This window comes from Tursiops truncatus, chromosome 6 (genome assembly GCF_011762595.2).
Source record: "Tursiops truncatus isolate mTurTru1 chromosome 6, mTurTru1.mat.Y, whole genome shotgun sequence".
Taxonomy (NCBI): Eukaryota; Metazoa; Chordata; class Mammalia; order Artiodactyla; family Delphinidae; genus Tursiops; species Tursiops truncatus.
This window is the reverse complement of record NC_047039.1, coordinates 95274944-95297997: the sequence shown is the minus strand read 5'-3', so window position 1 is coordinate 95297997 and position 23054 is coordinate 95274944. Positions and strand designations below refer to the sequence as shown.

At 47.0% G+C, this 23054-nt stretch overlaps 1 protein-coding gene across 8 annotated transcripts in view; it reads right to left on the bottom strand.

Moving 5' to 3' along the window:
• RGS3 (regulator of G protein signaling 3) overlaps positions 1 to 23054 on the bottom strand; it is a 162178-nt gene that overhangs the window by 111527 nt on the left and 27597 nt on the right. For 6 of the 8 annotated variants that reach the window (XM_073806449.1, XM_073806445.1, XM_073806450.1 and 3 more), the window contains exons 13-14: positions 17615 to 17795; positions 1663 to 1713 (exon numbers count right to left, since the gene is read on the bottom strand). In XM_073806449.1, the coding sequence (XP_073662550.1) occupies positions 1663 to 1713; positions 17615 to 17795 (232 nt within the window). Of the gene's footprint in view, positions 1 to 1662; positions 1714 to 15964; positions 16132 to 17614; positions 17796 to 23054 lie in introns of those variants that run through there. The other 2 variants (XM_033858419.2, XM_073806451.1) reach the window with 2 other exon arrangements.

The following is a 23054-nucleotide window of genomic DNA, read 5'->3' as shown; positions in this document are numbered from 1 at the left end:
TTGGGCCCCCCAAGGCCAAGACTGGAGGACCCAGGCACTTGCTGGTCTCCTCTGCCTGGTGTCCTAGCAACTGTTCCTGCGTGAGACCTTCCTGTGGGTGTGGTTCTTGAGGGCGGGATCCAGGCCTGATGAAGCCCTTGGTCTACCTGTCCCCGCCATGGAGTTGAGGCAGACATGGTCCCCACCCTCGCTACACTCGCCGTCTACTGAAGGAGACAGATCCTGGACACACCAGGGTGACACAGTGTAGTCAGGACTGTGATGAGGACACAGAGGAGGAAGCAACCAACTCAGCCCTGCAGATGGGTCAGGGGGTGATTCCTGGAGGGGAAAAAATGAGCCAAAATGAGCCTTCCTTCCTGAGTCTTAATGAGATTAAGGCAGGCATATTTCTTACGAAATCAGAGGAAGGGAGACCTATTCTTCAAAAGGAGTTCAAGCAGAAGGCAGGCTCAGACGCAAGGAACAGGAGGTGCGAAGGCAGGGGCATAAGCAAGCGTGATGCACTGGGGGGCGAGGAGGGCACAAAACCGGACAGAACAGGGGGCGGAGGGTGCCTTGAACAGCAAGAGCCAGGGAGGCTGGAGAGACAGGCAGGGCCTGCTGGGCCAAACAGAAGAGCCGGCCACGAAAGAAGCCCAGTAACTATTTGTGTGCTGGACAGAAGGATAAACAAATGGATAAATGGCAGGGAAAGTATAAAATCCTCTGGGTGGCACATCAGACCTTCATGGCCCGGTCCCAGCTCACCCCTGCACCCACTCCTGTGCTGCGCCGCGGGCACGTTAGACAGTCCTCAAGGGCGTCGTGCTCTCTCTGACCCCAGGCCTTCGCACCTGCAGCTCCCCCGACGTGAAGTGCCCGGCCCTCCTGCTCCCCTCTGCCCGGCTCAGGCTCGGTCCTCCTTCAGGATGGAGTGTGGGCATCGCCCCCTCTGCCAAGCCTTCCTGCCATCCTATCAGCGCCACCCAGACAGAGGTGGATGCTTCTCCTTGGTGTCCCCAGCCCCTGGCACAGGGCCAATGCTCAATCACTATTTTTGGAATTTATGGTTTTCTATCTTATTTAACAAATACTAATATAGGGTTTACCACATGCTGGGCGCTGTCCTAAGCACTTTACTAATATTGACTCCTTTAATCCTTGTCACATCCCATAAGATAGGTACTTTTATTGCCATCCAGCAGATGAGAAACTAAGCTTGTTTAAGGTCACTTGGCAAGAAAGTATCAGAGCTGGGATTCAGACACGAGCAGTCTGGTTCCAAAGGTGGCGACCTAAACCGTGACACTGCCATCAATGAACGAATGAATGGATGAGAAAAAGAGAAAGAGAGAAGAAAGGAAGGAAGGAAGACGAGAAGAAGGACAGGGAAGCTCTCCTGTGGCCCCTCTCCACTGGGGCCAAGGAGGATGCTGAGGTGCCCGGGGACAGCTCCAGCCTGCTGTGGACTCCACCTGCATCGGAGCAGGACCAGGGAAACGTCTCTAGGAGTCCCAAGTGAATACACACTTGTTTTCAACAGACACATAGCAGGACACTCTACAAAGATGGAAAAGTAGCCTTGGCCATGGTAATACCTCCACCCGGCCCTGGCTCCACGCGGGAGGCCAAGTAGCCCAACCTTCCCCGGTGAGCCCGGCACACAGCCCCCATACTCACTGTGGAGCAGCAGAACCCGGTCCTGGGCATCGATGGACAGCTTCAGCTGACCTGAGGAAACGACAAGAGAGACAGCTTCACCTCATTTCCTTGCCAGGTGAAAAATGGAGTGACGTTGACGGGAATGTGCTTCTGTTCCTGTGAAGCGATTCAAAGATTCATACAGTCTCTGGGTTGGAAGGGAGCTCAGAAACCACCTAGTTAAGCCTCCTCACCACGTCAGTACCTCCAGCGGTACTGATTTCCATCCTGACTCCCCCAGGTGATGGGGAGCTGACTACTTTACAAAGCAGCCCAGGTCAATGCTGGGGAGCTCTCACTGTTGGACAGCCAGAAAAGTTGTTGCATCCACATCTCAGTGAGGCTAGACTGGAGAGTTAAGGATCCTGGGTCTCAGTCAGAAGTCCATGCTGGGGGGTTGGCCAAAGCTTTCCAGCTGTGACAGACAGCTAGCTATGTTCTGGGAAGGCAATAACAATACAAGGACACACGATGAATGAGTTTGGGGAAAAGCAAAAGGAAAGAGATCAGCTGTGGGCAGAGAGATCCTTCGAAGTCAATGCTGCTGCCCCCAGTCATTCCACAGAATCCTGACCTCCCTAAAGAAAAGCTAAGGAGGCTTCCTCTGACCTTGGCTTAGAGCCTTGCTACTCAAAGTGAGGTCCAAGAACCAGCAGCACAAGAAGCTTGTGGAAGATAGTTAAAAATTCAGCACCTCAAGCCCTGGCCCAGGCCTCCTGAATTCAGGGCTACAGTTTAACAATATCCCCAGGAAGTTGCATGCACATTAAAGGTTGAGGAGCGCTAGACCAGAGCACACTGAAGGGTCTCTGAACATGTTTCTAAGCTTGGAGATGGCCCTCTTAAGCAAAACACAAAAAAGCAGAGGCCACAGGGAAAAGATAGATAAATCTGACTCCATAAGACTTTTAAAATGTCTGTTACAATTAAACATATCATAAACAAAGTTATGAGACAACACAATAGAAAAACAAGCAAAGGATATTGAATTGGAAATTGAGCGATGACAAAATGGCCCATAAACATGCAAAAAGATGCTCAACTTCACGGAGATCTGAGACATGCAAATTAACAATAAAATACCACCTTCCCCCAATCTGATTGGCAGATAATCTAAAAGACGATAATGTCAAATGTTGGTAAAGATGCAGGAAAACAGATACCCTCATACCCCGCTGGAGGAAGTGTAAATGGAGGGTAATTTCTGACAATATCTATTAAATATAAATGTCCTTAGCATTCAACCTAGCAGTTATACTTCCAGGTAACTATGATAGACAAAAACTCAAGTGTGCACAAAGGCTGGCACCACAGCACTGGAAAAAATTGGAAACACCTGAAAAATCCATCCATATGAAAATGGTTAAATGAACGAACTATAGCTGTGTTGTGGGATACTATGGGCTGATATAAACAATGGGGGAGCAGTATAAGTCCTGGAATAGGAACGTTATTGAGACATGTTTTTAAGTGGAACAAGCAAATTGCAGAACAATACAGATGGTATATATTTCTGTGTGTGTGGTGTGCTGTGTGTGTGTGTGTTCTGAAAGGATGTCAAATTAAAAACAGTGATCACCTCTAGGGAAGAGACTGTGAGTTGGAGGGAGGGAAGTCAAGGGGAATCTCAATCTATCACTATTGTAGTTGTTGTAACAGTACAAATATATCCATGACCTATAGTACTTTTATAATTAAAAATAAACTAAAGAGGAAACACAGAGACATAGAGAACAGACTTCTGGTTGCCAAGGGGGAGCAGGGGTAGGGGAGGGAAGGAATGGGAGTTTGGGATTGGCAGAGGCAAACGATTATATATAGGATGGATAAACAACAAGGTCCTACTGTATAGCACAGGGAACTATAGTCAACATCCTGTGACAAACCATAATGCAAAAATATGAAAAAATATATACAGGAGAAATTAACACAACATTGTAAATCAACTATATTTCAACAAAACTTAAAAAAAATAAATAAAGAGGAAACAAATAAAGAAGGAAAGAGGGGGACTTCCCTGGTGGCACAGTGGTTAAGAATCCACCTGCCGATGCAGGGGACACGGGTGGGAGCCCTGGTCTGGGAAGATCCCACATGCTGCGGAGCAACTAAGCCCATGCACCACAACGACTGAGCCTGCGCTCTAGAGCCCGCGAGCCACAACTACTGAGCCCACGTGCCACAACTACTGAAGCCCGCGCACCTAGAGCCGGTGCTCCACAACAAGAGAAGCCACTGCGATGAGAAGCCCACGTACTGCAATGAAGAGTAGTCCCTGCTCACCGCAACCAGAGAAAGCCCACGTGCAGCAATGAAGACCCAACACAGCCAAAAATAAATAAATAAATGTATAAAAAAACACAAAAAGCAGAACATCAGGTCATCCTCACAGACACCCAGTGGCTCTCCAGCATGGATAGAGGAGAGCTAGGACCACACTCCTCCTCCTCAATGACACGTGGAAAAATCTTCTCTCCATTCAATAGACTCCTCCTAGAACTTCAAGAAACCACTGAACTGGATCTACCCAGTGGACACAGAGGAAGGGCAGGGCTTCCCAGCCTGCAGCAAACCAGCACATCATCCAGAAAGCCCTGCATCTGTTCCATCCATGACAACACTGTCTAGAAGTTATCTGCCTCTGCTTGATCACCTCCAGTGATGGGGAGCTCGCTTCCCACAATGAGAGCCCTGTCCCTTTTGAGATAGATCTGATTGTTCCGTGCTTCATCTTTATTGAGCCAAAAGTGATCTCTCAGTACCTTTCATTGACTGGACCTCACTCTGCAGTCTCTGGGCTCTCTCCTTTACACCAAAGTCTGAAGTCCCTCCAGCATTCCTCATGGCACAGTTAGACACCCCTCGTCATCCCAACTGTTCATCTCTGGACATGCCCCGTGAAACGGGACTGATGGTTGGGGCTCGTGCTTAGTTGCTGGCTGGCAGAAGGGCAGGCATAGCACGGAAAGGAGGGAAACTCCACGCCTCATAGCTCTACAGCAGTCCACCAACCACTATGATCTTGCCCCTCATACTCTGGGGTGTTTAATCTACAGTCCCAAGCAATTCAGGCTGCAGCAAACCCTGGTCCAGCTCTTCACCCATCAGAAATCCCTGCCACTCTCCTGCCCAGGACACTGATCTCAGAAGCCCAGGAGGTCTGCTCCAGCCCCAGACCCAACTACGCTCCTCTCTCAGAGCCACAATGTCCTCGGCTGTGAGGTGGAGCTAATAATAGGGGTTATCACACTTTCTGAGCTGTGTGGGGATCAGATAATGCTGGAGGGCGAGGAGGTCCTTGGATGAAAGGCGCCAGGTGAATCCATGGTATTATTAGTTCAAGGTCTGAGCAATTACCACTTTGGGGATCCCTAGAGCTGAGAAACCTCCTACAAAACCTGGGCCCAGATCCAGCGTGGGGTGGGAGAAGGAGGCTGGAAACAGATGAACAGGGCCAGCAGCCATGGACTGGATCTCATCGACCCAAAGGCATCTACACTTAACACATTTTTTCTGAAACTGTTACCAGTGCAAAGCCGACTCGGGCCCAAACACATCTGGCTTTCCACAGCCGTGGGAACCACCGTGCTGCCCAACACCTATCCCCTTCCCCAGAAATCAGAACCGAGAAATCTCCCGACACAAATGGTCACTAATTCCATTTGACAAACATCTGCCGGGCACCTGCACGAAGGCCTGAGGGAGGAAGGGCAGATCTGAACAGTGCCTACCCTCAGGGAACTCAGAGCCCAGTGGCTAGGACAGGGGCGTGAGCAAGGTCAAGGGTGGAGCTGGAGCAGAGGATGGGCCTGGGGTGAAGACTGACTCAGAAATCAGATGAGTCTGCACAGCTCCACGCAGCTCCTCTTCCAGGCCCCGCCTACACCCTGTAACAGCAGAGAAACTAAACCCAGCAGACCAAGCTCCAAGTCCCCAGGGCAGTACACACCCTACCCCAGCCCATTCTCAGGCTCACCGATGAGGGACAGCAAGATGAAGAATAAGAACCCTTCCCTTGGCTATGACTGTCCCCTCTGTCCCCCCCTTTAGTCCATTCCATCGAATGTCTAAGACTCCTGAAATCACCTTGCCCAACCTCCTCACCCGGTAGCCAGAACAGTCCTGCCCAGAGATGAAACGTGACTTGCCCTGGGCCCAGAGGGACCAGGGTAGACTGAGCCAGAACTAGAGACCAGAACTCTGCCCAAACCTTTCCTGTGCACTGAACTGGTTTTCCAGAACACTCACAGCCCTCTAACTATGCACCATGGCATCTGCCAATGCAACCCTGGGGTCCAGGAGCAGAGAGAGCCATCAGACACAGGACAAGGTTTGCCCTTTGCTTGAGAAGCCAAGAGGAAGCCCAAGAGAGGGCGGGCTCCAAGAAATGTCTTCAAGTCTAGAGAAATGAACCACCAGGAGGAGGGGAAGTCAGGTTGAATCCCTGGGGGCTTCAGCTGGTCTAGGTACCAGCTAATCAAGCCCCCCAAATCTGTGGTCTTGTCAATATCCCTACTTTCTCCCTAGGCTCAGGGTGTGGCCTGAGAATATGCAGGAAGTTCAGGCTAGAGGGCCTGAAGTCATCCTCACCAGGTGTTTGGGAGCCCTGGAGAGGGCACATCCCCAGTTCCCATGGGGCTACAGTTGGGCACCGACTCTGTCTGCAAAGGGTGGTGGTGACAGGTGCCCAGAGAGGCTGCAGGAGGTCACCAGAGAGCGGGGGCCCAGAGGTAAAGGGAGAACAGACGAGCCCCATATGGCAGGAAAAACACCAGATGAGAGTGAGCTTCAGAAAGTGCAGAGAAAGCAACGAAACCATGTTCTGCTGGGTACAGGACTTGGGGGTTTCGGACTCACTGGACACCATGGGAAAAATGTTATAGAAGCCAGCTAAAGAAATTTAATCCGCCAGACCTTCCTAAATAGAGGGCCACAGGAAGATGAGCTCCGACTCTAAGGACACAGTCAGGAAGAGACCTACTCAGAAAATGAAGCAAGAAGATGAGGGCTGCACACCACTGCTGAACACAGGGGTCAGCAGGAATGTGTCCTAGAAGGAGCTCACACCACCCAGAGGTGTGCGGAGACTACATTTATGAGGGACTTGCCTGGCTAGCACGGAGCAGCAGTCATCCCCAAACTCAATTCGCCCCAAAAACAATTCCCCATTTAAGAGCTGTCATGTGTTAAAAGCCACAGGAAGGAGGATGATAACGGGACAAACATACAAAGGAGGTTGGGTCTACATGGAGCCTGGCCAGCCGCTAACACTCAGAGAGAGTTATGCCCTGTTCATGCATTTCACTCTCTGCCTCTAAGGGAGAAATGGTAGCGGTGCTGGGGAACTGGAGCCACACAGCTCCTAGGATGTAGCCCTGTAGAATTTCAAGTGTTTTGTTTGGAGGAGGGAGAACCTTGAGTTCCATTTGGAGAAGCGGCCCTGGCTTTTGATGGTAAGTGCTGGCAGAACAAAAGTGAGGAGGGGGCTGCCGTGGTGGAATAAAAATCATGATGGGTCAATTCAACCCTGTTCATTTGACTCTCTGCTTCCTGTGAAACCTCATATTCATGTGGCTTCCCAAGCTGTTTTTCCTTCCAGAAGTAGATTGCACTGCCAGCATGAGTCTGCTAACATCTTGACTGCAACCTACGTGAGAGACCCTCAGCAAAAACACCCAGCTAAGCCATCCTCAAACTCCTGACTCACAGAAACAGTGAGATAAAAAATGTTTGGTTTTTTAAGCCAATAGGTAGTGGGATCACCTGTTATGAAGCAGTAGATAACTAACACATACCCATGTTGCCTCCACAATTGTGTGACATAAATCTGATCTCAATTCTGAAGCAATTTTTCAATTTTAAAAATTGTTAAGAAAATACAGTTCTAAGATAAATCAGCATAGTATGACTAAGGATAAAGAAGACTGCCAGTTTTTGAGGTCCGTCCTTTTCTTAATAAAGAATTTTGATAGATTTAAACCATACTCATTATCACCAAACTGCAAAATCTGGAAATGTCCCACATTAACCCAAGGACAGCCCAGCACATTCAAGAAAATGCTTTACCTACAGAGCAAATGGTTTTCTTTTATACATATTTGTGTACAATACTATAATATATAGAAAATTCACATTATCCTGCCTTTTCCAATTCTCCTTTAAGTTTTATTATAGTAATTTAATCACATCTGTAAAGTCATATAAGTTTAATTCCAGAATTGTCAGTTTTATCACATTTTATAAATTACTCAGCATCCTTATCCATTTCATATTACAGGCTTCTCCAAATTTAAGTATGTTGTTATATAATGATTAGCACCTGTTATGTGCTTGCTAATAGCTTTGAGCCATACAATGGAATCAATTATTTATTTTCATTAGGCTTTTTAAATATTTATTTATTTATTTATTTATTTATTTTGGCTGCACCGGGTCTTAGTTACGGCACAGAATCTTCGTTGCAGCATGTGGGATCTGTTGCAGCATGCGGACTTCTTAGTTGCGGCATGCGGGCTTCTTAGTTGCGGCATGCGAACTCTTAGTTGCGGCATGCATGTGGGATCTAGTTCCCCAACCAGGGATCAAACCCAGGTCTCTTGCATTGGGTGCATGGAGTCTTACTCACTGACCACCAGGGAAGTCCCCTGTTTTCATTATGTTTTACATTTTCATTATTTTTTTCTCTATCAAATGAAGTTTTCCAGCAGAACAAATCTAATAGGAAAAACACAAGAGAGGAAGCATGTATCTCTAAGCAAAGCATTTTGGAATCATTAAGACCTAGTTTGGGTCCTGGTTCCACCACTGATGATCCTTAATCACTACATCCTCAGTTTTCTCATCTGTACAATGGAAAGAATAATAATAATACAGCCCTAATGGAGCTGTTGTAAAAGTGGGAACTAATATATGTGAAGTACCTGGCAAATAGAAGGCATTCCCACTGAAATGACACTAGGAAGGGAGGAAAGAAGAAAAAGAAAAAAAACAAGTCAGAAAAATTAGAAAACATATGTAGGGGACTTCTATTCCTGGGATGACAGACGCACTGAGGAAATCTAGAAAAACTAGACAAAATATTTAAAAGCAGCTTCTTGGAGATGTAACAAGATAGAGAGGAACTACGAAGCAGGATCTGGGGGGATGGAGGTCCATGCAATTAAGTTTACTGTTTTTCTGGGCTCATTTTCTCCTAGGGGTATTTACAAATTCCAGAGGTAGCAAAGTCTGATAGCCTGAGCAGAGTTTCTGCCTGCCTCTTGGGGCTGGAGGAACAGGAGTTGGAGACCAGGGCCTGCCAAGAAGTGGGGTCCTTCTGCACCCCTACATTTTGGGTTGGAGCCCCAAAGGGTTGCTCCTTAGGAACAGAGTAAACCATGGTCAGACACAGTTCCTCAAGGGACTGCAGCTCACCTCAATCTGAGTCCCTAACATTGAATTAAGATTATCCCAGATGCTAGTGACCTCCAGCACCTGACAGAAACAAATAAAGATCTTTTTAAAGAAGATATCATCCCAGGTCTGCATTAAGAAGAAAAAAATAACAAGTCTGTGTCTGCCGTTTGTAACAGACACAGCACACCTAAAATGTAAAGAAACAGAAAGATTGAAAGAAATAGGATGGAAAAAGATATGCCAAGCAATTATTAACCAAAAGAAGGCTGGGTATCTACGTCAATCTCAGGAAAAGTGGACTCTGTCTCCACTAGAAATGAAGAGAAGACTTCATAACAATAAAAAAAGACCAGAATAATAAGAGTTTCAACTCATCAGAAAGATAATGATTCTAAATTTTTATGTTCTTAATATTGCTTCAAAATATATAAAGGAAAAAAGTGACAGAACTATAATGAGAAATACATAAATTTATAATCATAGTAGGAATTTTAACACACTTCTCTCAGTAACTGATGGGGGGGGGAAGAAATCAGCAAGGATATAGAATATATGAACAGCATAAGTAGTAAACTTCACCTAAACCTGACATATGCAAAGCACACTACACCCACCTACTTCAGATCTTTTCAAGTACACACAGAACATTTATAAAAGCCGAGCCATCAAAGGACTGAATGAATGCAGAGTACGTTCTCTGCGTAAAGGTAAAATAAGGAACAAGAAAACTACTAAAAACCCCAGTATTTGGAAATTAAGAAATATAATTCCAAATAACCCATGGATCCAAGAAGAAATTACTCGAAAATTAGAAAACATTTTGAACGGAATGATAAAGAAAAAAACAATTTACGTATCAAACATGAGGCTTCTGGGGCTTCCCTGGTGGCGCAGTGGTTGAGAGTCCGCCTGCCGATGCAGGGGACACGGGTTCGTGACCCGGTCCGGGAAGATCCCACGTGCCGTGGAGCGGCTGGGCCCATGAGCCATGGCCGCTGAGCCTGCGCGTCTGGAGCCTGTGCTCCACAACGGGAGAGGCCACAACGGTGAGAGGCCCACATACCGCAAAAAAAAAAAAAAAAAAAAACCCCAAAAAAAACCACATGAGGCTTCCGGATATTGGCAATCCAGAAGCCAATCCCCAGTTTAAGTTACACAGTATTTGCTTCACAATAAATCACTGAACTGCACATCATTTGGAGGGACACTTTTCTGTATGTGTGTTATATTTCATAATAAAAAGTGTTTTAAAAAAGAACAGAGAGAGCAGAACTGGAAAAGAAAACAAAGGGTTATCAACAGGCCAGACTGAGAATTTCTGAATGCTCCCAAGCAAATGGACTCCAAATGACAGGAAAGCCAATAAATGCTGAGGCCCCTGACCAGCAAATGACAAGCTTTTGAGAAATGGTTGGATGGGTTTCCCCATCGTCCTGGGCTCAGAGCAGCCGGGAGAGCCAGGGGCAGCTGGCAGGGACAGGACATGTCGCAGGCCTCAAGTTCAGGGCCTGACTTCACACTGCCCAACACATCATCCTGCCTGGCATCTGTTCCCAAGCTTCATTCTCACTACAGAAAATGGACTTTTTATCTCTGCGGCTTCTATAGAGGCAGAGAAAGGAGAGGGACAGGTCCCAGCTAATATTGTACTATCACAACAAACATAGAAAAACAAAGAAAATGCCCACCAAATTAACGACATTCCTTAGTCTACTCTGCCTGCAGAACCACATCTTTCTGACTTGCTTCTAGTGTCCAAGATTCCAGGCACTTTCTCTAGAGCTTACAGGCAGAGCCGCTACCCACAGCTTTCATTTGGGTATAACCGTTCTAAAGAGAGTTGGGTTGGTCACCGAATGGCCGCAGCTCCCTGCAGCCCTCAGAACGTGTCCAGCCTGCCTATCACCTCCTGGCTCAGACCCTGGAGGAAAGGCAAGCTGTTCTCTCCCATGACCACTCACCACATTCAGGCCCTGGACCAAATCCCAGGTAAGTTAATTATCTGTTGCCTCAGGCAAACTAATAAGTTGGTATTCTTTCAAGAAGATATGCTTTAAATACTTATCAAACATTTTTATGAACTTGGGTTTATATTTTCTATATAAAATATTATGCCTAAATTCATATGGAAAATCAAGGAACCCAAGGTAGTAAAAACAATCTTGAAAAAGAAGAACAAAATTGAAGGACTCACACTTCCCAATTTCAAAACTTACTACAAAGCAGCCGTTTTCAAGACAGTGTGATACTGGCATAAGAAAAGACAAACAGATTAATGGAATAGAATTAAAAGTCCAGAAAGAAACTCATGTATGTATGGTCAATTAATTTTCAACATAGGTGCCAAGACCATCCAATGACGATATAATAGTATTTTCAATAAACGATGCCAGGACAACTGGATACCATATATACGTGAATGAAGTTGGATCCTTTCCTCACACGATACACAAAAATTAACTCAAAATGTTTTTTTAAAGATAAGCTTTTAACTCAAACTCAAAGACCTAAATCTAAGAGTCAAAACTATACAACTCTTTTTTTTTATAAATTTATTTATTTTATTTATTTTTGGCTGCACTGGGTCTTTGTTGCTGCACACGGGCTTTCTCTAGTTGTGGCAAGTGGGGGCTACTCTTCGTTGTGGTGCACAGGCTTCTCATTGCTGTGGCTTCTCTTGTTGCGGAGCACAGGCTCTAGGTGTGCAGGCTGCAGTAGTTGTGCTGCGCGGGCTCAGTAGTTGTGGTTCGCGGGCTCTAGAGTACAGTCAGTAGTTGTGGTGCACGGGCTTAGTTGCTCCGCGGCATGTGGGATCTTCCCAGACCAGGGCTCGAACCTATGTCCCCTGCATTGGCAGGCAGACTCCTAACCACTGCGCCACCAGGGAAGCCCTCAAAACTATAAAACTCTAAGAAGAAAACATAGAAGTAAATTTCTGTGACCTTGGATATGATAGTAGATGCTGAGATTTGACACCAAAATCACAGCAACAAAATTAAAAATGGATTAATTGGACTCCATCAAAATGAAAAAAATTTGAGCTTCATAGAACACTATCAAGAAAGTGGATCAAAAAACCCACAGATTGGGCTTCCCTGGTGGCGCAGTGGTTGAGAGTCCGCCTGCCGATGCAGGGGACACGGGTTCGTGCCCCGGTCCAGGAAGATCCCACATGCCACGGAGCGGCTAGGCCTGTGAGCCATGGCTGCTGAGCCTGCGCATCCGGAGCCTGTGCTCCGCAACGGGAGAGGCCACAACAGTGAGAGGCCCGCGTACCGCAAAAAAAAAAAAAGTCAGATAATAGCAAGTGTTGGTGAGGTTGTGGAGAAAGCAAAACCCTCATGCCTTGCTGACAGAAATGCAAAATGGTGCAACCACTCTGGAAAAGAGTTTCGTAGTTTCTCAAATAGTTAAACATAGAGTTACCATTTGACCTAGTAATTCCACTCCTAGGTGTATACCCAAGAGAACTGAAAACATTTGTCCACACAAAAACTTGTGTATCAGTGTTCATAGCTGAGCAATACTCATAATAGCCAAAAGACAGAAAAAATGCAGATGTCCATCAATGAATTAATAAACAAAATGTGGTATATCCATACAATAGAATATTACTCAGCTGTAAAAATGAATGAAATACTGATATATGCTACAACATGGATGAACCTTGTAAACATTATGCTAACTGAAAGAAGCCAGTCACAAAAGGCCACCTATTATAGGATTCCATTTATATGAAATGTCCAGAATAAGCAAGTATATAAGGACAGAAAGTAAATTAGTGATTGCTTAGAGTTAGGGGACAGAGGGGATTGGGAATTGGGGGTAATAAACTAAAGGGTATAGTGTTTCTTTTTGAAGTGATAAAAATGGTCTAAAATTGACTGTGGTAATGGTTACACAACTCTGTGAATGTACTGAAAACCATTTAATTGTATAATTTAAATGAGTGAATTGTATGTATGTGAATTATATCTCAAAAAAGCTATTTTTTAAGTTAACAAACATACTAATAAAATTAAAATATATAATCCTGAAGGAAAAAAAACTTATGTGCACCTGTAATGGCTTCTTCAAATTATACCATTTCTCATAAATATAAAATCCCTCTGGAGTAGTTGGGTTCGAGCTCTAGTTTACTTACCCCCCTCCCTTGAAGCCAGGCCACCTCCTTAGAAGGCAACATAATGTATGGCCAACTAACGTTACTTGAAGGTGCCCCTTATTGGGGGACAAGGAGCTGTACTTATGCACACACATACACACACACACACACACACACACACACACACACAAATACATAAATCACGACATATTCCATACAGTATTCTCCCTGAAAAAAATTCTGGTCAAAACAATTTTGTTTCTTTTTAGTTCCAGAGATGCTGGAAATTTAGCTCCCTTTACCTATTTGTGCTCAGGGAACTACCAGTTAAGCAGCAGCTTCCTCTGGTTCCACCAGGGCAAAGCAAAGCCCACTGCTGAAGGCCAGGGGCTACCTGCCATGCTGGGGAAAAGCCAGTGAACTGAGGAAAACTTAGCAAAGACCTTCATTTTAAGGGAGTCCAAGTTGGCTATCAAACTGAATAGTTGATAGCCAAAAACTGAATACTTGATAGCCAACTGACTCTGAATCCATAGCTTCCAAACCTGGCTCATCAACAAAATACTTCTGTGACTTCTTAAAACTACAGATTCTTTGACTGCACCCCAGACCTATTAAACCAGGATCTCTGGGATCTCCAGGTGCTTCTGATAACTAGCCACGTTTGAAAACTACCGGTAAAACTCTTCATTCCCAAGCAGAAAAGCAAAGATCACACAGTGTACAAAGAAATCAGCAGCCTGGAAGAGGGACGGCATTTGTCAAGGAAACAGAGCTAATGAAGGAAGCAGGAGAGAACTCTTCCAGTGTCAGTCCACGGAGAGATTTGAGAGGAGGCCGCATACGTGGAGTGGGAGGCTCCCCACCCCACCAGGTTCCTGCCCGCCCCGGTGCACACTCAGGTCACATCACACCCTGATACCCACCCAACACAGCCCTGAGGCCGTGGCTGGGCAGGTCATCCACTCCCTGCTGGGTTGGACCCTCCCCAACTTCCCAGATCTGGCAGGGAGATTAACTCAGTACAAGAATATGGGCTGATACAAGGAAATAGTCACATCATACCAGTAAGGAAAAGAAACGGGTTACAAAGCTGTACATACAGCAGAATCTCAATTTTGTTAAAATTAGGCACACACAAATACACACACACACACACACACACACACACACACACACACACACAGAGAGAGAGAGAGAAATAAGTCTGGAAGGATATAAACCATGTTAACAATGGCCTCCTCTGGGGAGTCAGATTACAGGTGATTTTCACTTTCTTCTTTTCACTAAGTTTTCAACAATGAATACATCTTACCGTGATAATAAGGAGAAAAAACAGTGAAACGTTTTTTACTTTTTAATCAGGACACGGCTAAGGTAACAAGGCCTCACAGCTCTCCGCCACTCTTTCCTGACCACTCCAGTACCACCAGCTCAGAGCATCCCGGGAACCTCTCCTATCTGGTAGAATGCCACATCCTCGTGGGGTTAACAGGATTGCCTCCACCGGTTGGGAGGATTAAATGAGATGATGCAGGGAAAGCACCTGGCACACGGCATGGCACGTGATAAACATGCAATAAACGGTGTTGAGTTAATTACTCTTGTTACCCTCTACCAACTGGACCCGTGAATTCCAGGATGCCAGACCACAGGCCATTTCTAGGGGCCAAGCCACTGCTTTTCCGTTACTCCCTCTGCCCCTAGAGAAGAAGGCAGGTTGTGAAGAGCCAAGCGTGCTGATAGAGGTAAGCCCGAGAGTAGGAGAGCCGGAACCCCAAGGAGGGCACAACTCCTTAGGTGCTCTGTCTTTGAAATGTGGGCAAAGTCCACTTATGTTGCAGTAACTGCCCCAACTTTCATGAGGAAAATTGTATAAAAGTTTTTTTTTAATGTGCTGTACACGTCATCTCGGAAGGCTTGAGCTCAGGTACCAACTCTGCAGCTGGCTCACTGGGAGACCTTCCTCTCGGGATCTCAAGTCTTCAGAGAGGAGACATAACTCCCTGCCCACAGAGAGTTGCAGAACCAGTGAGGAAACAAGGGCTAGGAAGAGCTGTATCCTAGGACACAGCTATTTATCTTACTGTGGGGACTTGGAAGGCCAGGTTTGCCCAGACCATTGGGGCAGCTGCTGCCCAGCTATTATGTGGGGGAACCCACTCCTGCTATCTAGGGGCTTGGAAGCAGGAGCCTACTGCCCAATTCTTTCCGCCTCAAGCCCCCAGGGCAGCCCTGGGACCCTGCTGAGAGCGCAGTAGCTCCTGGAGGGGAGAATTCTCCCATCTCTGCTGCAGGTCAGGCATCCACCGGAGCCGTGGCGCTGCAGCCGCTCCAAGGTGAGCCCACAGGAAGCCAAGGCCATTGGGGCTGACCCAGCACCTGTCCTGTCCCTGAGCCAAAGGGAAGAGGACTGAGGAGGTCTGGACATGTAGTAACAAGACCTTGACTTAACCCTGAGCTGCTTGTTAATGGGAAGCTCAGTGGTGGCAAACCCCATCCCTGAAAGATTAACTGGGGCACGACTGTTCCAGCCAAGTGAGGCACAACCAACTGCACTCGGCACCAGTGGCCGGGCAGCAGGTGGGGCCCAGCGGCTTGAGCGGCCTGAGCTGCCTGAGCCTGTGCCCTGAGCCCCTCCTGCGCGACCACGGGAGGCAGATGTCCCCAAACAGAAGGATGGCTGCTCCCTGCCTCACCTCTCACCAGAGAGGGTTGCCCTCTCTGGGCGCTGCGGGCAGGGTGAAGCAGTCCCTGGCGGCAGCCGCCGCGGGCACTTACCAAAAGTGGTGAGGTAGAAGGACAAGCCCGGGTGGGCGCGCCGGCTCCCGAGGGAGACGCGGTGCAGGGAGCGCTCCATGGCAATGGCCCCGCTCCCGCCGGGCCGGGGTGCCTGTAACTCGAGGCGTCTGTGTTGCTCCCAGTAACCGAGGCAGCAGGTTCACCGCCCCCGCGCCAGTGTCTAGGCGGCGGGCGCGGGAGGCCGGCTTCAGCGCGCGTTTGAACCTGCGGGCGCGCCAGGCCCTGATTGGCCCGCGCCGGTTTGAATGCGGAGATTTCCACCTGACCGAGCCGCCACCGGCCGAGGGGAGGAGGCGCCCGCGGCCCATCTGCTGCCGGGACGGCGGTCCTCCCCGTGGAGCCGGCAGGATGGGCGGCTCCACAGAGGCTCGGGGCTCGGGGGCCACTCTGGGCTGCAGGTGCCAGCCCCATACCAGGCCCGCAGCTCCTGGCGCGCCCACTCGGCGGGCTTGGCCTGCTCGCCCAGCTGCCCCAGGCCAGCAGTTAGCTAGGTTTGCAACATGCTTTGAAGCTCAGACCTGTACTCACCGGACCCAAGCAAGGGCAGGGGAGCACCCTCCTGGCCCAAAGCGGTGGGGTTTGGGAAAACGTTCTCCACCCTTGGACCTCCACCCCCCACCAGCTGCAGGGCCCTTCCCTGACCCTGGCCCATCTCTCTCTTGAGCCCTCTCTTGGATGAGAGCAGCCTGGCACAGGTCCAGACCAGAGCAGCTTCCTCCCCTCATGGCCCCCCATGGGCAGCCTGGTGCCATGAGACAAGAGCACAGGCCCCCAGCTCCTGAGGGACAGAAATGCACAGTATAGTATGTGGAGGGGGCAGGCACTTTCAATCTCCAGAGCTCGTTGCGAGGAAGCAGAGCTGGAAGGAAGGTCAGCCCCTGCGCTGCTTTGTCCGCAAACATTCATGGGATGCCTCCCGGGAGCAGTTTCAAAGACATCTGCTCTGCAACTCTCTGTTGCTGCCGGGGAAAGCTGCTGGTCTTATGTAAATCTAAAAACAGGAAGTGTAGGCAGTTGCCAAATGGATATCTGTGGCTCAGTGATCCACTCAAGACAAGGTTGGGGGATGCAAGAAAGGAAGTGGGGAGAAGAGTTATATGTATGGAGTACCAGGTGCCAGTGGCTGAGCTGGGCAATTTACACACATCTTCTCATTTAATCTTCACAGTAACCCTAAGAAGTATTAGCCCCAATTTACCAGGGATAAACCTGGTAAATCTCACACAGAGAGGGCAGGTGACTTTTCCAAGGTGGGCAGGGCTGGAATTTGGACCCAGGCCTGGTCTGCCCCAAAGGCCATCCTCCTCCTGTTCTTCCTTGGCCTCCACTCCTGCCCCATGGCCAATGGCAGGTGGAGGGAGCAGACCTGCCTTCTTGAGGCAGGTAAGGAAACTAGATGCCACAGGGCCAGCTGGCCACCAGAGGGGAACAGAACCCGGAAAAGGAGCCCAGAAATCAACAAAGTAGTGGTCAAGTGCAAATGAGTCACATAAAGGCCAGTGGGTTGTTCAAATCCTGGCACATTGTGAAGCCCTGCTCTGCAGTTCCCCCACCCCAACTCCTTGAGCACTGCCCTTAGCAGGGGCAAGCCTGCTCCCTTGGCCCCAGCCCAGTGACAGACAGACTTACCTGCACCCTGGACTTGAGCGGGCCTGATCCTTCTCCTGGCTGGGGAAGTCTGAGTCCAGGCATCCTTTCTGGGCAGGGAAGTATCCCGGCTCTGCCACTCCATCCAGCCAAGGAAAACAGGCAACCTCAGGCTCAAGCCACAGGATTCAGACAGGACACGGAGGCTGGAAGTGCTGTAGACCTGCGGGACCAAGATGGGAACATGAGTTAGGCATGGCCTGAGGATGCCCCCTGAAAGGGGGGTCCACCCCAGTAGGAATTAGAAAGGATGATGTTCAGGAGTCTGAGCAAAGGGAGGCCCACAAAGGGAAAAGTGATGTGCCCAAGGTGACAGTGGCCCCTTCACAGCTCAGGGACCACTGTAGCACCTGCACTAAGGGAGACCGCCTTGGACTCAGGAAGCTGTGAGCAACCGGCAGATACACATTCAGGAGGGTAGAAGCCAGCAGGAGAGCTGGGTAGACTTGCATTATCTGTATGTGGCCTGGGGCAGAAAAGACTGAGGCCCGCACTTGGCACTTCACCCCTACTCGGGACAAAGGTCCTGCTGCCTTGCAGGTTCCCTCCTGACTCCTCCTGCCCCATCAGTTGGGGACCCCAGTGCCACTCTGATAGTGATCTGACTCCAGTGGTGGCACCACCTCCACCACCCTCACCACCAACATTAAGGCCCCTTTACTTAGTAGAGCACTAGAAGCTTCCCGCTCTTAAAGGGGCAGGTCACTCTTTTCTCAGGAAGGGGAGGACAGAAGTGAGCGGGAGCCTGGGCAGTGGCACTGCAGGAGACACTGGCCCCATTAACCCACACTACTGTTTACAGCAGACATCCAGAAAGGGTTGAGGTTTATGGCCCTGCTTTCTCCAAAAAGACAAGGGAGTTTGAGGACCACGCCTGGCTTTCTGACATGCCCTGAACACTCTAGCTCCCCTGGTCACGGGCCTCAGTATCCCTCTAACACTCACACACACTCCACACATACATAAACAAACTACACATACAATATTAACACTACACACACTCTGCACACACACCCACACATACCGTAACACTTCCCACATACATTCACGAATACACCAGATACACAAGCATACCATATACATACAGCCCACACACAAATAAACACACCACATACACACCTCACATATATATACAATCACACCCCACAGATTTTCATGCATCCTATGCACATACACAAGCGCACAGACACACACACACAGACATACACACACACCAAAAAACCCCACTTAAATGCACTATATACATACAGCACATCCACATACAAAGATTGATTGATTATATTTTTTAAGACTGACTCTGTTTCAAGAAGAATAAGGACTACTTGTGTTTGGAGGCAAGGGACTAAAGAGGTTTATTTGGGTGCATTTTTACATTAGCTATCAAAGAACCTTCATGCCTTTAAGATATCATCTGGCCCAATATCCAAAACAATTTTGAAAAATAATAATAAAGGCGACTAGGACTACCAGATGTTAAACAGTCTTATAATAATGTAGAAAGAAGATAAACAGATCAATGGAACAGAATAGAAAGTTCAGGGGAAATATGATTTTACTTAGAAAACAAGACAATGTTCAAAATTCTTTAAACTAAAGTCATTTCAAAGAGAAATGGAACAGCTAATTGAGATGAAAATTTTAAAAGGAAATAATAAGGTTAAAGTTGAAATTTATTTTTAAGAAACAGACTTCAACAATAAAACCATAGCCTGGTTCTTTGAAAAGACCAATAAAACAGAACTCTGGCAAAACAAAGAAAACTATAAATAAACAAGTTTAGGAAAGAGAAAGATAGCCAAGATACAAAGGTAATTCTTTAAATTATGAGAGAAAACCATTGCAACTTTATTTATAAATTTGAAAATCTGGGGGGAAATTGGTGCTTTTCTAGAAAGTATTAATTACTAAAATTGATACAAGAGTTTGAAATTTTTAATAGATCACTGACCATAGACAAAATACAAAAGGAAATAAAAAATCTATCTGACAAAATTACAGAAGACTCAGTTTTAGAGGACAATTCTATTAGACCTTCAAGAAACAGATAATGCCTATGTAATTTAAAACTGTTTCAGAACTAGAAAAAAAAAAAATTGGAAGATTTGTCAGTACTGGACACAAGGCTAGGCAAAGACAAAAACCAGATAAGGTTAGCACCAGAAAACTATAGACCAAAGGTCAAAGATAAAAATAAGAGTAGAAGTTAATGAAATGGAAAACATAGATAAAAGAAGACCTATTAAAAATGTGACAAAAACTAGGCCCACATTCCCCCAGTTTTGCCCCATTCCTTTTTTAAAAGAAAAGCTAGAAATGTCTAAATTTTAATATGACATCTCCCAATTTTTTAATATTGACTATTCATTCAAATTTTTGAAAAACATTATGTAGGCCAAATAAAATATATCTCTGCCCTATAACTAGTTTGAAATCTCTGCTAGACCAATCTGATTTATGAATATAGACACAAACCTCCTAAATATTAGCAAATCAGATCCAGCAGTATATTCATGATACATTCAAATGGTATATATTCCAGGAATGCAAAGACAGCTCAGATTTCATGAACATATTAGTGCAGCAGTTGGCAACGCTGCCTACAGGCCAATCTGGCCAGCCACCTACTTTTGTACAGCAAGTAAGCTAAGAGTGGATTTTACAGCTTTTAATGGTTGAAAAAAAAATTTTTTTAATTTAAAAAAATGGTATTTCTATGGTCATAAAAAATTTTTAAATTAAAAAATGAATGCAAAATATTTACAAAATATATGGCAAATATGTATATATGTACAAAGAAGTCTTACAAATCAGTAAGAAAAAATAAATGTACCAAAGAACATGAATAATCATTGCACAAGAGAGGAAATGTAATTGACTAATACATAAAATACTAGCAACCAGAAAAAGAAAAAAATCATCCCACCATTTGCCTTCAGGAAGTTCAAGCATTTGTATTTACAGACGAGACAACTAAATTTTTCAGAGTTGTTAAATGAATCAGGTTGCTAAGGTAGTAAATAAACAGTGGAGAAATAAGAATCCAGCCAAAGAACCACTATAGAATGTCATCTTTCACACTAATCTTCAACTAGTAGTACTAAGACCTCCATGGCTTCTAACACATTAAAATTCAATTCAACAGATGTTTACTAAGCCAAGCACCCATGCTGTGCTGAGCCTTACACTGAACGCTGAGCATAAGAAGTGAACAAGACGGAGCTTACAATCTGGTGGAAGACTGGATGAGTGTTACAATGGAGGAAACATGGCAACCTGCAGAAACACAGATTAGTATCTCACTTAGCCTGGGGATCTGGGCCAACCAAGATGAGAATGGAAGTCAGAGAAGACTTCTCAAAGAAAGTGACCTGAAGGATGATTTAGCCAAGCCAATGAGGTGAAGGAAGGGGGTTATAGGCAAAAAGAACAAAACATGCAAAGGCCAGATAATGAGAGAAGCTTATACATTTGAGGAATGGAACAATGGGACACATGGCAGGGAGGGAGGAATATGCAAGAAGGGCTTCACATATTATTAAAAGGAGCTTGGGCTTTATCCTAAATGTAGGGCAGTCGTTGAAAGATTTTGAGCTATCCCAAAAGGTTTTGTGTTTTAGAAAGATCACTCTGGCTAGAGTATTAAAAAATGGATTGGGGGGACTTCCTTTGTGGCGCAGTGGTTAAGAATCCTCCCACCCTGCCGCCTCGGAGTGGAGACTTCAGAAGCAGCAGAGCTCCTAGCGCCTCCCCGTCTTCCTCAGCTGCCTCCTCCTGAGCCGGAGAGGCCTGTTCCCAGCTCTGCCTGCTGAGTGAAGAAGTAGGCTTGACTGCATTGCCGCTGTATAAAGCATGTGGTCTTAATAGTGTGTGGACAGCTGACAAAGTTAATCCTTTTTTGTAATACTTTCTATGTGACGTTTCTCTTCCCTTTAGAAACACTGCACTTTTTAACTCTAGGCATGATCTTTTCTGCGTTGACTGGACTTTGTAGGGGTGGGGGAGGATCAAGAGGAAGTGGACAGCCAGAGACCCTGAAGGGGCCGCTTCCATGACTGCGTTATGCAGAAGTCATAACAAATGCTGGTGTCTTTAGCTCCAAATGTGGCAGGAAGGGGGGTGGGGGGGTCAGGGGGGAATCGGGAAGCTCACGGGGCGGGATCCATAAAGAGCAGTGTGGAGGTATACAGCCTGAGCCTGACTCCACGCCACTGGATAATTTATGTTGTCAAACTGCTGTTCTTAGGAGGCATTCAGAATGTCACAGAGGCCAGACCTATGGCCTCTTGGACCCCTGGGCCGGTAGGGCATCTTGGAAGAACAGTGCTTGGTTTGATACCTGCAGCAGAGGAGAGGAAAGCCCAGAGATGTAGTGTGAGGAGGGGACCCATCGTGTCCCAGTACATCCGGGACTAACTTTCTGAGCCCCCTATCCAAAGCTGGCTTTATTTCCATTAACGCTGGTGCTCCCGCATCTCATGAGTACATCCTGTGTGTCTGGCCTCTCCTCTCTGCATTTCATTGTCACACACACACACACCCCCGACGCCCCCTCCCCGCCCCGGATATGGGGAAGGTCAGCAGTGAAAGGGTTAAGCAGCAAGCTTTGGTTCATGGTTTTAATTACTTGGTAAAGTAAATTAGGCAATGCCAAAGGCTGTGGGTTTTGTCCTTGGAGAAAATGTGGGCCTTACAAGATGGGAGAGTAAATTTTGGAGGGCCTTATTTATTTATTTATTTATTTATTTATTTATTTATGGCTGTGTTGAGTTTTCATTGCTGCGTGCAGGCTTTCTCTAGTTGCGTTGAGCAGGGGCTGCTCTTCATACTGATGTGCGGGCTTCTCACTGCAGTGGCTTCTTTTATTGTCGAGCACGGGCTCTAGGCCCATGGGCTTCAGTAGTAGTGGCTTGCAGGCTCTAGAGCACAGGCTCAGTAGTTGTGGCATACAGGCTTAGTTGCTCCGCAGTACGTGGGATCTTCCCGGACACAGCTCACGGGCCCAGCCGCTCCACGGCATGTGGGATCTTCCCGGACCAGGGCATGAACCCATGTCCCCTGAATCGGCAGGCGGACTCTCAACCACTGCGCCACCAGGGAAGCCCCAGCAGGCGGATTCTTAACCATTGCGCCACCAGGGAACCTGGAGGGCTTTATTGAAGAAATAAAAGACACCTTTTGTATCTTTAAAAAAAAAAAACAAAGGAATCCAGCTGCCAATGCAAGGGACACGGGTTCGAGCCCTGGTCTGGGAAGATCCCACATGCCGCGGAGCAACTAAGCCCATGCGCCTCAACTACTGAGCCTGCGCTCTAGAGCTCACGAGCCACAACTACTGAGCCTGAGTGCCACAACTACAGAGCCCGCATGCCACAACTACTGAAGCCTGAGCACCTAGAACCCATGCTCCAAAACAAAAGAAGTC